The 16,693-nt window shown below is 40.1% G+C and overlaps 1 protein-coding gene across 1 annotated transcript in view; it reads left to right on the top strand.

Annotated features, from left to right (window-relative positions):
• Positions 1–16,693, top strand: part of kifap3a (kinesin-associated protein 3a) — a 52,571-nt gene that overhangs the window by 18,098 nt on the left and 17,780 nt on the right. The window contains exons 11-17 of the mRNA XM_063001258.1: positions 6,236–6,336; positions 9,834–9,942; positions 10,501–10,613; positions 11,585–11,750; positions 13,932–14,057; positions 14,160–14,258; positions 14,363–14,448. Coding sequence (XP_062857328.1) covers positions 6,236–6,336; positions 9,834–9,942; positions 10,501–10,613; positions 11,585–11,750; positions 13,932–14,057; positions 14,160–14,258; positions 14,363–14,448 — 800 coding nt within the window. The remainder of the gene's footprint in view (positions 1–6,235; positions 6,337–9,833; positions 9,943–10,500; positions 10,614–11,584; positions 11,751–13,931; positions 14,058–14,159; positions 14,259–14,362; positions 14,449–16,693) is intronic.

The following is a 16,693-nucleotide window of genomic DNA, read 5'->3' on the forward strand; positions in this document are numbered from 1 at the left end:
GACTCTGGAGCAATGGAAAAACATTCTCTGGAATAATTAATCATGCCCGACAGTCTGACTGATAAATTCGAGATGTGGAGAATTCTACAAGCCTAAATTCATAGTACCATCTGTAAAGTCTGGTGGAGGAAGCATGGTCTGGGATGCAGGGATGTCAGTTGTTGAATTGTGCTGGGGGCCCTAATTTCTACTGAAGTTAAAAAAGTAGTTCTACAGCATACACTGCCTTTCTAAAGAACTGTGTGCTGTAAAATGTATACACAGTTTGGGGAAGTCCCTTTTCTGATTAAACAAGCAAAGCCTTATCCAATATCCTTAAAGAAATGATTTGTTCAGTTTGGTGTGGTAGAACTTCACTGACCTGCACAGAACACTGACCTCAACCCTGTTCAACACAAATCTGTGCAGTCATGTTTTAACATTTTAAAAATAGGACCAGGTCTATATTCACACCTATGATTTTAATAGGACTTCTGAGTCACTGTGTCTAATGATCTGGTGTCCATACTGGCTTGATTGTGTTCATTGATATTATCTGCTGTCAGTTTGACTAAAGGGTTTGAAGTTGGAATTTCCAACCTTTAACTAGAAGGTAAAAATGGTCCTCAACTGGGAATCACTTTACCCCGAGTGATTCCTAAGACCTCATATCAGCTAGGTTATTCAGTCACACTTCAAATGCTTTAAAGACAAATCAAGTGCAATTGTAGTAAACAGTCCAATAGTGTTATAGCTAGCACAATCATAAATGTACACTAGCGATCAGATCAACCAGTGCAGTCCTCACACTGACTAACTCTTACAGCTCCTGAGATGAAATATGGAGTGTAATTGGTGCCCGGTACCTACATCCAGGTGTACTCGCTTATGTAACTTTCAAAGGGTTCTTGGGGTTGCCATGCGTCTCACTTAATTAATATTATTTCCTCCTTCAAATAACACATTCACTCTTAAAGTAAATGTTGTTCTACCAGCACGTAGGACTCCAGTGTTGGCTACTTGCAGAGATACGTGGACGCCCCCACTCACACGCTCAGACAACTCTCTGGGGGTGGTTTCCTGTTGCCAAAGGACCATTCATCAATCTACACGCACTGTGTCTGAATTTCAGAAAGGGTTGTGTGTGCATGTGTGAATATCTGTGTGCGCATTGCGGGTCTGGCACTCGGCTGATGAATCTGCTTAGCTTGTCAGCTCTTATCTCAGCTGAATTTGCCAGGAAGAGTGAGAAGACCGCAAATCCCAAAAGTCCAAACCCAGGGTCACGGCACGGTTGATAAGATGAAAGCAAGGATCAGCCTCCTATCTCTGGGCTGTGAAAGGGACTTAACCAGAGCCCGTGCTGTACCTTCACATCAGCACTTCAGAGGACTCTTATGTTGTGCAGTGTGTCTTTATCAAGCCAGCACAATCCAGTGAGGGGATAAGAGCACTTGGCAACTCACCATTTGACTGCAGTGATACATCACTATTGAGCAGATCAACATACTGTACCTCTGCCTTAGAGTCTGCATATTTAAGGTCAACATACTTTACCTTGGCCTTATAGTCTGCTTATTTATTTATTATCCGGCCCACTACGTTATTTTATGTGGCCCGCAAGAGCTTAAAAGATGTATGATTGTCTTAAAATACACTGTAAAATCATACATAAACTGCATCTCCCACAATGCATGCCGATTTTGTGACCCGCAAAGTGACCGCATCCTGCCACTAAATGACACATCAGCGTTTTACTGAGGCGGTTTTCTAAAAAGTGATGTTGAGAAATATTTACAAATAATCCCAAAATGTACAAGAACAGAAGGTAATTTAATGAAAGATGGGAAAGTTAATACAAGTTTGTGCTTCAAGAAGAAAAACCGGTACGTCTCTTGTGTTATGAGGCCTTGTCTGTGGTAAAGGAGTACAATATAAATGTAGATATACATTATAAATATACAGTATAAATTTGGCATTTTGACACCAAACACAGAATTTTGCCTTAAAGAAAAACAACAAATTGTCCAAGACTTAAAAGGCTGACTGCAATCACAGCAGGATACGTCACAATCAACCCTTTGAGGGCCACCATAATGCAGATGTGGCCCTCTGTGAAAATGAGTTTGACACCCGTGTTTTAGAATGTTTCCCCCTTCAAATTCTGGTAGATTTGGTTCCCCCTAAATGTTTACAGTAATGTAACAATGCATCAGCCAATCAAAGAGAGTTTTGTTAATTCATATCTGTATAGGATAAATGGAAGACGTATACAATGGCTATAAGCGCTCATTCAAAACTGAACAATCCAGCACCAAAAATCTACATGTTTATTAGATATTCCTATTGATTTTTTCCTGATCAGGGTGGTAGTGGGTCCAGTGTCTTTCCAAAACACTGGTCCAGCAAGGTGGCTCAGTGTGTAGCACTGTCGCCTTTACAGCAAGAAGATCCTGGGTTTGATCCCAAGGTGGGGTGGTCTAGGTCCTGTCTGTGTGTGGTTTGCATGTTCTCCCCGTGTCTGTGTGGGTTTCCTCCAGGAGATCCGGTTTCCTCCCACAGTCCAAAGACATGCAAGTGAGATGAATTGGAGATACAAAATTGTCCATGACTGTGTTTTACACTAAACTTGTGTACTGATGAATCTTGTGTAATCAGTAACTACCGTTTCTGTCATGAATGTAACCAAAGTGTAAAACATGATGTTAAAATCCTAATAAATAAAAGAATAAACACACTGGGGTGGGTCGTTTAGGCTGACTTGACCTTTACATCATTCTTCTTTTGTCGCGCCCATCAACTTTCTGAGGAGTTCCCTGCTTTGAAGTGTGTTTACAGCAGCTATTTACTGTTGATATTTGGGAAGGCTGACCATGTGGTAATCCCCTGCAAAAGACCAGGACAGGAGCTGACGCCTGTATGCCTGCTCTCTTTACTTTCATGGACGCTGGGTGGTTTGTAATTGAACTGTGGGCTCTGCTGCCCTCCTACTAAATGCCCCAGCATAATTAGTTTCTAACAATGCCGTTCTCTTCCCTCCGAGGGCTCCAGTAGCGTTTTGAACATTTTTATAGCGGCCGAGCTGCACAGTCCTTGTAAAGGATTCACCGTTATGTTTTTCCCTACCTGCCGAGTGCAGCACTACTCTGTGTGTGTGTGTGTTTTGCTAATGAGAAGCACATGTGCAGGCCAGTCGCTCTTGCTGGCAGGGTAGAGAAGCATGGCTTGAAGTTATTAATGGCAGTAAAATTTATGCTTCCTCCTTTTTGCCAATTAAATAGAGGAGTTCTTTTCTTTCTGGGGTCTTGGAGAGCACATCTGGCTTTAATAGGCTGAGATAACCTAGCCTGAAGGGTCTGTGGCCGGCTCCGACCGGTCCCCTCCCTCACTTTCGCTTTTTCCACACCCCTCTCTCTCTCTCTCCTTTCCCCATGTCACACACATTGATTAAGCTGGAGGCTTCGGTGCTGACCCTTGCTCTTAGTGTGTGTGTGTGCACTTCTTTAAATAAGGCACTATGAATATTCAAGTCTGTACTGGGTTTTTGGGACATTGTGTGTGTGCCAAGTAAACAAAAACAATGTATTTGTCTGTTTATTTATCTTAATTTTATTAGAATATTAGATTTTTTTTATCCCTCATGTTTTTACTGAAGGTTTAGTTCAGGAAAGAAATGCAGAGGCATCTCGCCATGCACATCTGAAGTGTGACAATACGCTAATTTCACAAACAGGTATTCCTAAATCTACCCGACTATATGATGTGTTTATAATACAGCACTAAATTGTGTCTGACATTAAAAAGAAAGCAAAATACAGTTCTTAAATGATCATATAAATTTATTGTTTTTAAGTCTCAGTGTGGAAGACTAATTTATGATAATTGGGTTCACTTAGACTTCACTTCCAGACTTTATGACTGCTGTCCATTAAATCTAAACCAGCAATGAGAAGTAGGCCAAAACGATATCCATAAACAGCACGTCAAGTCAAGTCAAGTCAAATTTATTTATATAGAACTTTTTACAATGAACATTGTTTCAAAGCAGCTTTACAGAATCCAGGGCCTACAGACCAAAAAACCCTGTTGAGCAAGCCAAGGGCAACGGTGACGAGGAAAAACTCCCTTAAAATTACAGGAAGAAACCTTGAGAGGAACCAGACTCAGCAGGGACCTCCATCCTTCTTGGGTGGCCTGGAGAATCATTTTAATAAATAGGATTTACACAAATCATACAAACACAAAATTAAATTAAACTAAAAGTTATAACCAGCAAAAAATAATTAAAGTTCATTATTATAATATGCACTGTGTTGCTCATGGAGTGAACCTCATTATCTATAAATGAAATATTACCTTTGCTTAATGAATTCAACATTGAATTTTAGTAGCTGAATTTCTCATACATCATGAGAGCTCTGCATTCAGCATCATGGCTTGATGTCAGAGATAAAGTCTGTGTTTTAATCTCGCCCATTCTCACTCTAAAAGCACACTTTGGTAACCTAGATCAGACTGGTTTTTAAAGTGGGAGTCAAAATTATAACACTGTAGTGGTAAGGTATCAAAACACTGCTTAAGGGTTCACAGAAATGCAAAATCATGGCATGTGTATATTGAAATTATAAAATGTGTTCTACGCATACCAAAATCTCAGGGTCCTGGCAGCTGTATTCCATTTACAGAGCATTTTGTATCAAGGTCTTAGTAGTGTGTCTTGTAACATTTTTAATGCTCATTCTTTACTATATCAGCATGGGTGACTATGGCTTCTATGTCCCCAATTGTAGACTTTCCTCTTGAGCTCACAGCATTCCATTTGACTTTAGGTTAGGGGGTGAAATGACCATGGCAAAAGTTTGGTTACCCAGACAAGTTTCCCACTGCATTTGGAAGAAAAAAAAGCCTTCACTAAAGTCAACGCTGGAGATTGGGTTCTTTTCTGAATTTCCATCTGTGAAATATGCAATACCTGCATTAGGACCCGAGAAGGACAGCTGGCTATCCAGGACAACACCGAGGTTTCAAACATAATCAGATGGTTTGATCTGATAGTTATTGAGGGAAATGACTAGGGCTTGGTATAGAGACAGATCCTCCTCAGCTTAGTCTTAACTGGGAAAAAATTTCAGGTGATGAGCGCTGACATCCATAATGACTACATATGCCAGACATGGCAAGATGCGAGCAGAGACTTGGATATCTGGAGGAGGGAATGACAAAATGAGTTGAGTGTAATCATCATAAGAATAGTAAGAGAAGCCTTGGGAGAAAGTGCTTTTGTTTATTGAGTGTACTGTTTTACTGTAGTACTGCTCCACTTTTGATTTTATCCAGTGTAGCTGATAGAGTGGATATTCTGTCAGCGCTTCAACATGGGTGCTGGGGGACTGGCTTTCATTCTTGCACGTTTTCCCTTGGTCTGCATGGGTTTCCTCCATGTACTCAGGTTTCCTTTACACTTACCTTCCAAAACATGTAAAAGGTGGATTGGCTACTCCAAACTGCCCCAAGGTGAATATGAGTGTTGCTCTCTGCAGGATGCAGTGTTTCCACATTTACATTTATATTTTCGGCATTTAGGAGACGCTTTTATTCAAAGCGACTTACAGTACTGTGACAGTATATTGTTTAAGCAATTGAAGGTTAGGGGGCTTTCTCAAGGAACTGGCAGTGGTGGGGCTTGATCCAGCGACCTTTCGATTATCAGTTCAGTACCCTACCTGCTAGGCTACAGCTGCCGTGGCAATGAATGTATTCTTCCGTCTTCTACCTTTCTGTAAATATTTATAAATGTGTATTTTATTTCTGCTTTATATATTTGGTTCTACATTGTAGCTAGCCCACTACTGCAGGGATCCAGGGTTTAAATCCCCATCAGAACTATCGGACATTTGGGCATCTACATACAGACATATTGACTATGTCTGATGGGGGAAATGGCAGAGGCCCAGCAATAGATTGCTGTTCTGTCCTTGTAAAACATAAAAATGGAATTTAAATTGAATATTTGAGATTACACACATTAAATAAAGGCTGTGAAAAAATATTGTCTTTTTGCCGAGCTGGTTAATTGCCCAACATGTTTGCCTTATTTTGGGTTGGTTTTGGTCATAGTGTCTGCATTGTCTGGCCAGGCATTCGTACAGATTTATTTAATGGAAACAAGACAGTATTTCATTTTTTTAAAGCTCTCTGATGTGTACTAGGTTTGATTTAATGCAACTCAGGAGCCCTGTGCACTTGTTTATTTCAGGGGACGAAATGCAGAATCATCTAGCCATGCGCATCCTGTACCATATCAGCGTGGATGACCGCTTCAAGTCGCTGTTTGCCTACACAGACTGTATTCCTCAGGTAAGACTGTATTCCTCGACTTTCGTAAAGGTCCGTTGACTGAAAAACTTGCCATGTTGCAATTCAACATCCTGAAATGATCTTGCAGGCTAAATTAGGTTCTGCAAATAGACGTCATTTTATATATTGGGTTTGTTGGCAGGCTGGCTCACCTGTTCCTTTTAGCCTTTATTCACAATTAAATGCACAAGCAAAAATAAATGTACATAGAATGAATAGAATAGAATAGAATAGAATGCATTAATTTGTCATATATACATATACAGGTGTACTGTACAAGAAATTTCTTTTTTCAGCCATCAGCACAGCACCCCTGGAGCATGGAGGGTTAAGGGCCTTGCTCAGGGGCCCAACACTGGCTGAACGGCAGAGCCAGCATTTAAACTCTCAACTTCCTGATTGATAGTTCAAAGCTCTACCCAGTGGTCAGTGGTCCCCAACCACCGGGTCATTTATTATTGGCTTAGTGTGTAGCACTGTCGCCTCACGGCAAGAAGGACCTGGGTTCAATCCCCAGGCGGGGCAGTCCGGGTCCTTTCTGTGCGGAGTTTGCATGTTCTCCCAGTGTCTGCGTGGGTTTTCTCTGGGAGCTCCGGTTTCCTCCCACAGTCCAAAAACATGCAGTCAGGTTAATTGGAGACACTGAATTGCCCTATACGTGAATGAGTGTGTGTGTGTGTGTGTGTGTATGTGTGTCTGCCCTACGATGGACTGGCATCCTGTCCAGGGTGTTACTGTGTGCCTTGCACTTATTGAAAAGCTGGGATAGGCTCCAGCACCCCCAGCGACCCTAATTGGATAAGCGGATAAGAAAATAAATGAATGAATGAATGTTTTATTGACAATCACACTCTGAAAGATGTTTTATTTTGAAAAACTGAATTGTCCTTTAATAATATTCGTCTGTTCCTCTTAATGCGTTTGACACGTACCTATTGTAGTCATGTGATACCAAAAAATTAAGCCCACAAGCTAAAATGAGCAAAAAAAGCTCAGGGTTCCCACTGATTTTCTGTCATTGGTAAGGAGTATTGTTATGTATTTTGTGTTTTTTTTATTATGCTCATCATATAATATTATTTTAAATTCTCCCGCCTCCGCCGGTCCGTAAAATTATATATCTTATATATTATATTATATTATATATATATAAATTATATATTATATATCTAATAAGATATCTCATCTTAACTCTGCTATGTTTTTATTGAATCATTTGTAGCTGGTTTGCGTAATACTTTATGAAATCAAAGTGAGTACACTGCAGTAATCAGCGTTTCTGCGACTGTTTTAGCAACAAGCATAGCAGAGAATTAAAACTGGCATGTTTGTCCCCTCCCCCTGTCCATTAACCCATATGGGATGGAATATATGAACGTTATGAGAATAGGACAGAACAAAATAGTTTGAACCTAGAAAGAGAACTTTGATCAGATCAGTCCAATCCAATCAGGACATGAGTAGAAGCACATACTCAAACACACAGGATGTAGGAACTTGGGATTTGTAGTCAAATTATGCATGCTGTAGCCTTCAGGATGTACAAAGGCGCATTGGGGTGGTGGGGAAGTGAGTGTAGGGCAGGTGCCAGTAAGTCTAGCCGTTGTGTGATTACGGCTCCAGGGCTGCTGCTATGTGATCCTCCAGAGCTATGTGATTGCGCACCAAGGCCTCCTCCCAGAGCCGACCGGCAGAGGCCAGGCCTGCCCGCCATCCTGCTTAATGTTAACGTCACGCATGCACAAACGCTCTTCAGGCTGCACACCCTCGGCCTCTGTTCGGTCCCGCGCATGGACTTTGGATCTGAGCTAATAGAGAGTGACATGGGGGATACACTTCTAAAATCAGAAACCGTTTGGGGGAAAATCCCAAACTCCTGCACGTCTGGGCCTGGACTAATTAGAGCTGCGCTCTGGATGTCTGCTTATTTAGAAGCTAAACTGGGACAGTCTGTAGAGAGTAAAGTAAAGTAATCTGTTTTATCTAGCCAGAAGCAGAGCTCCATTTTTACATTTCTTTTTAATGGTCTATGTGAATGCAGGAGATTGTTCTGGAAATATGGTGCATCCCATTTTTTGTCTCCTTGAAAGGAAGCAAGAAAAAGATGAATAAAAAAGGGTAAACGTGTTGCTGCATTTCAATGGTCAAACGTATGTGGACACTCCTACTAATTACTGTGTTCAGGTGCTTTGGCCACATCTATTGCTAACAGGTATATTAAATAAATGTTTGAGAAGTTTGGGGGGAAGGAATTCCAGTTGTCTGCACACAGCCCTGACCTAAACCACACTAAACACCTTTAGAATCAAATACAGTGTCAATCACAAGCTGGGCCATTTCATCAAACATTAGTGTCTGGCCTTACAAATGCTCTTTTGGATAAATGGGTGCAGATTTCTACAGACACACTTAAAAATCATGTGGAGAGCACTCCCAGGCAAATAAGACATCCCTGGTCACTAAAGTGTTCATTTGAAGCAGCACTTATTGATGACTTTATTTGATGCTGAACAACAGATGTGCATCTACAAACCACTGTGCAACTACAAGAGTAGTAAAGTCAAACATCACTGCTTAAGAAATACCACAAGTTTATATGTTTCTATTTTAGCATGTACAATATACAACCAAATTCAGTTAGACATGACTCGCATATATGTGAAGGTACCATTGAAGCAGAGGTGTGTATTATTTTATAATGATACATGCTTCCATCAAGGCGGCGTCTTTTCCTAGAAAGTCCATGGTTGCTTCTGGAAGACGATGCCAGGCTCTATTCTGCACATTCAACAACAGCATGAGACATAGTGCATGTGTTTGACTGACCTGCCTGCAGTCCAGATCTGTCTCCTATTGAAAACGTATGGCACATTATGAAGAGGAGACTTAGACAGAGTGTTATGCAGCTGAAGTGTCATATCAAGCAAGAATGGAGAAAGATTCTACTTACAAAACTGCAACACTTAGTGTCATCAGTTCCCAAACCATAATAAAGTCTCATTAATATAAAAGGTAATGGAACACTGTGCTAAACATGCCACTGTCCCTATTTTACTGTGTTGCATGCATCACATTTTAAATGTGTTTATATTCACTATGAAGTTAATCAGTGAAAACACTGGAAATCTTTTTTCTACTTTTATCAGAGAATGAACAAATAAAATGTTATTCTTCTTACTGTATTTTACAATAAACCTCAACTTTTAAGGAAATAGGGTTTGCACAAGAATATTTAATGAAGTTTGGTCCAAGGATTTAATTTACATCTAGTACTTTTTAGAAATTTTTATTGGATTTTTCATAGGATGGTAAAGAATGTATTCATTTCCATGCTTCTGCGTAGTCTTCTGTGTCTCTTTACTATGATCGTCTTCTGTCTCCTGGAGTACAGGAATCATGGACGCATCAGTTAGAGTGACAGGATTCACTTGGTTTAAATTTTACAATTACAAATGTATCCAAACTGTTGATTGTCTTGCTGCTTTGATGCTTTACAGGTGATGAAGATGCTATTTGATTATGGTGAGGAGAGTCTGGACCAAGAGCTCATCTCCTTCTGCATCAATCTGGCTGCTAACAAGAGAAATGCTCAGCTCATTTGTGAAGGTCAGGACATACAAACGTATCTATATACCAGTGATGGCTGTTTATGTGTTTCAGGTTGCATTTCTTGATGCAGTGGTGGACTGTTAAGTGACAATGATTATCTGAAGAACTCCTGAGCCACGTGGCTCTATTTATTACAGTAGCATGTTGGTTTTGCATGCAGTCTGAGGGTTTGAAGGTCACGTACATTGAACAGTGGTTTTAGGCCTTGCCCTACATAGATTGATATTCATCCAGATTCCCTGAATCTTTTCACAATATTAGGTACGATAGATGGTAAAAGACCTAAATTATTTGCAATCTAGAATTTAGAAACTGGCAGCTCTCACATAAATATAATTCTCTCACAAAGTGTCTTGCAGGCATCAAATTGAAAATTGGTTTATAAATACAAACTACTATGAATTTAATCAGCCAAACCATTAAAACCTATTTATTTGTACTTTTGTCAATTATATAAAGGTTTAAGAGAATTCACAGACTTGTTTTTTTTAATTACATTTTACAAAATGCCTATAATTTTGATGGCTTGGTAGATGAAGTATCTTTTCCCTGTAGGTAATGGACTGAAGATGTTGATGAAAAGAGCACTGAAGTTTAAGGATCCTCTAATGATGAAAATGATCAGGAACATTTCCCAGCACGATGGAAGCTTCAAGAATTTATTCATTGTGAGCGTAACACAGACACATACAAACACACAAACACATATGCTTTACTGGATTTTAAATCACAATTTTTGTTTAAACATCTTTTTACTGAAAATAATAATGATATTAGAGCGGGGGTGTCAAACTCATTCTCACCAAGGGCCACATCTGCATTATGGTGGCCCTCAAAGGGCCAATTGTAGCGTATCCTTCTGTGATTGCAGTCGCCTTTTAGGTCTTGGACAATTTGTTGTTTTTCTTGGAGGCTAAATTCTGTTTGGTGTCAAAATGCCAAATTTATACTGTATATTTATATTGTATATCTACATTTATATTATACTCCTTTACCACAGACACGGCCTCATAACACAACAGACGTACCGGTTTCTCTTCTTGAAGCACAAACTTGTATTCACTTTCCCAATTTTCAATACATTACCCTCTTCTGCTTCAATTTTCTTGTACATTTTGGGATTATTTGTAAATATTTCTCAACATCACTTGTTGAAAAACCACCTAATTTAAACGCTGATGTAGAAACAAAGCCATCTAGTGGCTTGATGCAGTCACTTTGCGGATCACAAAATTGGCATGCATTGTGGGAGATGCAGTTTATGTATGATTTTACAGTGTATTTTAAGACAATCATACGTCTTTTAAGCTCTCGCGGGCCACATAAAATGACGTGGCGGGCCGGATTTGGCCCGCGGGCCTTGAGTTTATTAGAGTCGTGTATTAGACTTGTCTTTAAATGTTTCCAGCATAGTTTTTAAAAAATGTTCTCTTTACAGCATGACACAGAGTGGGGCACTATACATACACATGCATTCACACAGGTACACTTGCATATTTACACATTTACGTAGGGGTGTATATAATCAATGAATATGTATATAAGTGTATATCATCCATAATAAATCCATTTTAACCAAACCTGAAGAATTCAGAGTATTGTAATACTGTTCTAACATCACTTGTTTGTTTTTGTACAGGATTATGTTGGAGGCCTGGCAGCTCAGATTGGAAAGAATGACAATGAGGAATTTATGATTGAGTGTTTGGGCACACTGGCTAACCTCACTATTCCTGACCTGGATTGGGAGCTTGTGCTTAAGGAGTACAATCTAGTACCTTTTCTCAAAGACCACCTCAAACCTGGTAAGTAAATTGCCATTTAATCACAGGTTCCTTTCACATTCTGGCAGCTCCTGGTCTTGTTGCAGCAGCTGGTGATTAATAAGGCTGGCAGGGTAACCTTTATTAAGAACTGTCCTCATGTTTACATCTTTTAAACAGAGAAGTCATTAGATGTGAGTGTGTCATAATGCATTTCATAAACAGTTTTACCACTGGACTTAAAAATTGATTTACAATCCAAAGTAGCTAGTTGGTTTATCATGTAGTCTAGGTTTGAAGATCACGTACATTGAACAGTGGTTTTTGGCCTTGCCTCACGAAGACAAAGGTTTATCCAGATTCCCTAAATCTTTTCACAATATTAGGTACGATATATGGTAAAAGACCTTAATTATTGGCAATATTGAATTTAAAAATAGGCAGCTCTCACATGAAGACAATTCTCTCACAAAGCGAGTTGCAGGCATGAAATAAAAAATATGTTTACCTAATTTGGTTACTATGAATATAATCAGCCAAAATGTTAAAGAAATCTATGTTTTACAGTAAAATATTATTAACTGATTGATTTATTACATTTTTTTGGTTTATACATTTTATATCACTTAGGGTGAGACATGCTATGCCTCCTGTGAATCGTTCACCACTTGTGCTGGTACCTTGACCAGATAGCAAAGGTTGCATTTGCATTGGCCATGAGGAACCCCACTGACCCTCCCTCCATCAGACACAGCCAAATGTGCTTTTTAGATGCCTGATCAGGTTGATACCTCCACTAGGATTTGAATTTGAGAGCTCAAGCTGTCAGTACTGGTGGGCTAGCGTGTTGGAGAGCTGTGCCACCTGAGTGCCTTATTTATTAATTTTTTTTTTTTTTTATAAAGCTGCATTTAAATGCAACAACACCATTCTAAATAATAAGGGGTATTATTTAGCCTGTCATTACTTCAATTATACAGTATATGTTTGATATGTTGTGATCATTAGCAGTCTAGCTTTTTTTGATTATTGCATGGCCAATAACATTTCTGTCTTGCAACAGTGAGTTACAAATCAATATACTGTACACTTATCAGCCATAACATTAAAACCACCTCCTTGTTTCTACACTCACCGTCCATTTTATCAGCTCCACTTACCATATAGAAGCACTTTGTAGTTCTACAATTACTGACTGTAGTCCATCTATTCTTTACATACTTTTTTAACCTGCTTTCACCCTGTTCTTCAATGGTCACTACAGAGCAGGTATTATTTAGGTGGTGGATCATTCTCAGCACTGCAGTGACAATGACATAATGGTGGTGTGTTAGTGTGTGTTGTGCTGGTATGAGTGGATCAGACACAGCAGTGCTGCTGGAGTTTTTAAATACTGTGTCCACTCACTGTCCACTCTATTAGACACTCCTACCTAGTTGGTCCACCTTGTAGATGTAAAGTCAGAGATGATCGCTCATCTATTGCTGCTGTTTGAGTTGGTCATCTTCTAGACCTTCATCAGTGGTCACAGGACGCTGCCCACGGGGTGCTGTTGGCTGGATGTTTTTGTTTGGTGGACTATTCTCAGTCCAGCAGTGACAGTGAGGTGTTTAAAAAACTCCATCAGCATTGCTGTGTCTTATCCACTCATACCAGCACAACACACACTAACACACCACCACCATGTCAGTGTCACTGCAGTGCTGAGAATGACCCACCACCCAAATAATACCTGCTCTGTAGTGGTTCTGGGAGTGTTCTGACAATTGAAGAACAGCATGAAAGGGGGCTAACAAAGCATGTAGAGAAACAGATGGACTACAGTCAGTAATTGTAGAACTACAAAGTGCTTCTATATGGTAAGTGGAGCTGATAAAATGGTAAAGTGGTTTTAATGTTATGGCTGATCGTTGTATAAGAGGGTTAATGGCCTTGCTCAAGGGCTCAACAGTAGCAGCATGGAAGAGCCGGGATTTGAACTCTCAACCTTTCAAATGATAGCCCAAAGCTCTACCCATTAGGCTATCACTGTCATTATTTGTACTACCAGTCATATAAAAATGCTATTGTTGTATTGTTTTTCTCCTTTGCTTCCAGTCTAGTTTCCAGTTCACCAACTCAGCCCTGTCCGACTTGCTAGCCCAGCCTCCCAGTAAGCCGTATCGTATACAGGGAGACACGCTGTGTCCTTTTAACCATGTGGTGTGTATCTGTGTCCTCCAGGTTTTGCTGAAGACGATCTCATGCTGGAGGTGGTGATAATGATCGGCACAGTCTCAACAGATGACTCCTGTGCTGCCATGCTAGCCAAGTCGGGCATTATTCCCGCCCTTATAGAGCTACTTAACGGTAGGGTATAGTCACGTCCTGGACATTTCTATTACTTTTTACTACTAAGTACTTAACGTTTGTTGGGATGGAATGTGATCTGAATTCACTCTTATTTTGCAGCCCAACAAGAGGATGATGAATTTGTGTGTCAGATCGTATACGTCTTTTACCAGATGGTGTTTCACCAGGCCACACGAGACGTCATTATAAAGGAGACTCATATCCTTCACTTGTGTATCTGGGTTCAGCCTCGTGGTGAAAATTAGCTGTATAATAACATATTTAATGACAGGTTTTGTACTTTTCCTTGACTCTGTTTGCAGAAGCCCCAGCTTACCTCATCGACCTGATGCATGACAAGAACGCTGAAATTCGCAAAGTGTGTGACAACACGCTGGATATTATCGCCGTGGGTGTTTATTTACTTATCATTATTTCATTTCCTTTCAGACCCAGCTTTAACCTGTCTTAAGCTCCAGAGATGACGTTGTTAGTTTAATGATGTTAGTTATGGCAGTGGTGGTATGGTTGTGGATTTGTTACGGATATTTCAGTGCAAAGTGATCCTTGCCAGGCCTCAGATTAATGTAATTAGGGCTCCATTATCCTGAGTCTCTTTTGGAGGCCAGGGGAAGTGTTCTATACAACTGATCAGGCAGGGCTATTAAAGCTGGGAGCCACATCAAAGAGGCTGGAGGTGTCTGGTTAGACTCAGATAGGTATAGAGGAGAGAATGCAAGTCTGCTAAATACCACACACACACACACACACACACTCAGCCCAGAGTTTTAATTTGGAATGTTTGTTGAAGGTTTTATGCTTAATATAAAATAGCAAAACCCAAGAAAATACTCAAAAATGCCTCCCTTGGCACCCCTCACTAAATTAGGCAGGTGTAGTGTGCATTCCCCCCTTTTCTCTTAACCTAGTCATTTCCAATTCCCAACTCCAACTCCTACACTTGCACCCCCCACCAGCCCAACCGAGTAGAGCCACATACGTGCAGTCGTCGGCTGCTTCTTATCACCTGACAAGGGCGGAGTCTCACAGAGTCTCACATGTCCGGATGTATTACTGCATCGTGCTCAGTCATTCCAGGGAAGCCAGACTATCTGTGACCCTGACCAGAACCAATTGGTGGTTAAAACATGAGAATTAAATGAAAAAAAAAAAAAAAACTATTTAAAACTTTGGTTCACTTCCACTCAAATCCAAACTTTTCACACGTGCCCAAGCTCTTTTACAAATTAAACTGATAGTAAAGTTGTAAAAAAACAAAGGAAATTTGGCTACATGTTGAGCCTAGTCTGTGACAATTCTCCTGTTAATACTTAAGCCTCAGGTTACCGTGTACGTCTGTTGGCCAAACCTCAGGACTGGGATATTTAATCATCTGGTCTCCAAGCATGATGCCTAAGAAAATATGGATGTCCAGAAAGTCCCAAAGGGCACGACGAGAAAGCAAAACATTTGCTCTGCTCACTAATTGGAATCGTAGCTATCTGACTTCTAATCAAGAATTTTAATCAAGAACAAATGTGAGATTTAAAAGGGCTTAGTTAGCTTCAATAGGTCAATGCTAACTGCTTTAGGTGTAGATTTTCAAAGATCCCAAAATCCACTCTTCATTTCCGCTAGTCCCCACCCTTTCTTCAGATTTAGAAAGTCTGGCCTTCATTTTTGTTAGTCTGCACTCTTTAAAGTGTATGGCCTGTTTTGATCTTCTGTAGTCCTTTATTTATTTTTTAAAGTGCACCCATGATTCCTTAATTTGTGATGCCCCCTCCCCCTTTTCATACTTAAAATTTGTGTCCAGCCTTGATTTATGCTAGTCCTGATTCTTTCCTCAGATTTAAAATGTGTCAGGATCTTCTAATGTATTTATTTATTAGGATTTTAACATCATGTTTTACACTTTGGTTGCATTCATGACAGGACAGGTAGTTACTGGTTACACAAGATTCATCAGTTCAAGTTTTTTAATGTCAAACACAGTCATGGACAATTTTGTATCTCCAATTCACCTTACTTGCATGTTTTTGGACTGTGGGAGGAAACCGGAGCTCCCGAAGGAAACCCACACAGACACGGGGAGAACATGCAAACTCCACACAGAAAGGACCTGGACCGCTCCACCTGGGGATTCAACCCAGGACCTTCTTTATCTTTAAATTTAAAGTGTTTTCAGGCTTAATTGTTTATTTTATTTTATTATTATTTAAAGTGTGTTCAGGACCCTGTTTATTAGCCTAAGGCGCCTGTACAGAAGTGGAGGAACCTTGAGATCAGTACATGACTCTCCATGCTCTAAACTGCCCTCAGTTTAACAAAGTGCGGGCGAATAAGAAGGGGTCGGTGGACTGCGCACTTGTCGGAGGGAGTGTGTGGCAGCCAAACATACCCTTCTCGTGCGTGTTCAGGGTCTCCATTAGTGGAAGACAAATTGACTGAGCTAAATTGGGAGAAAAGGGAGAAAATGCATAAGTAAAATAGCTAAAAAATTAAATGTGTCCAGATTTTATTTCTGTCAGTCTTTGCCATTTTAAAGTGTATATCTAGTATTAATTCATGCTAGTCCCCTTCTTTACAATTAAAATGTGTCTAGTCTAGTTCTGATCGCTGTATTTTTCCCAAATGTAATGTGCATTCAGCTT

Source organism: Trichomycterus rosablanca, chromosome 9 (assembly GCF_030014385.1).
Source record: "Trichomycterus rosablanca isolate fTriRos1 chromosome 9, fTriRos1.hap1, whole genome shotgun sequence".
Lineage (NCBI taxonomy): Eukaryota > Metazoa > Chordata > Actinopteri > Siluriformes > Trichomycteridae > Trichomycterus > Trichomycterus rosablanca.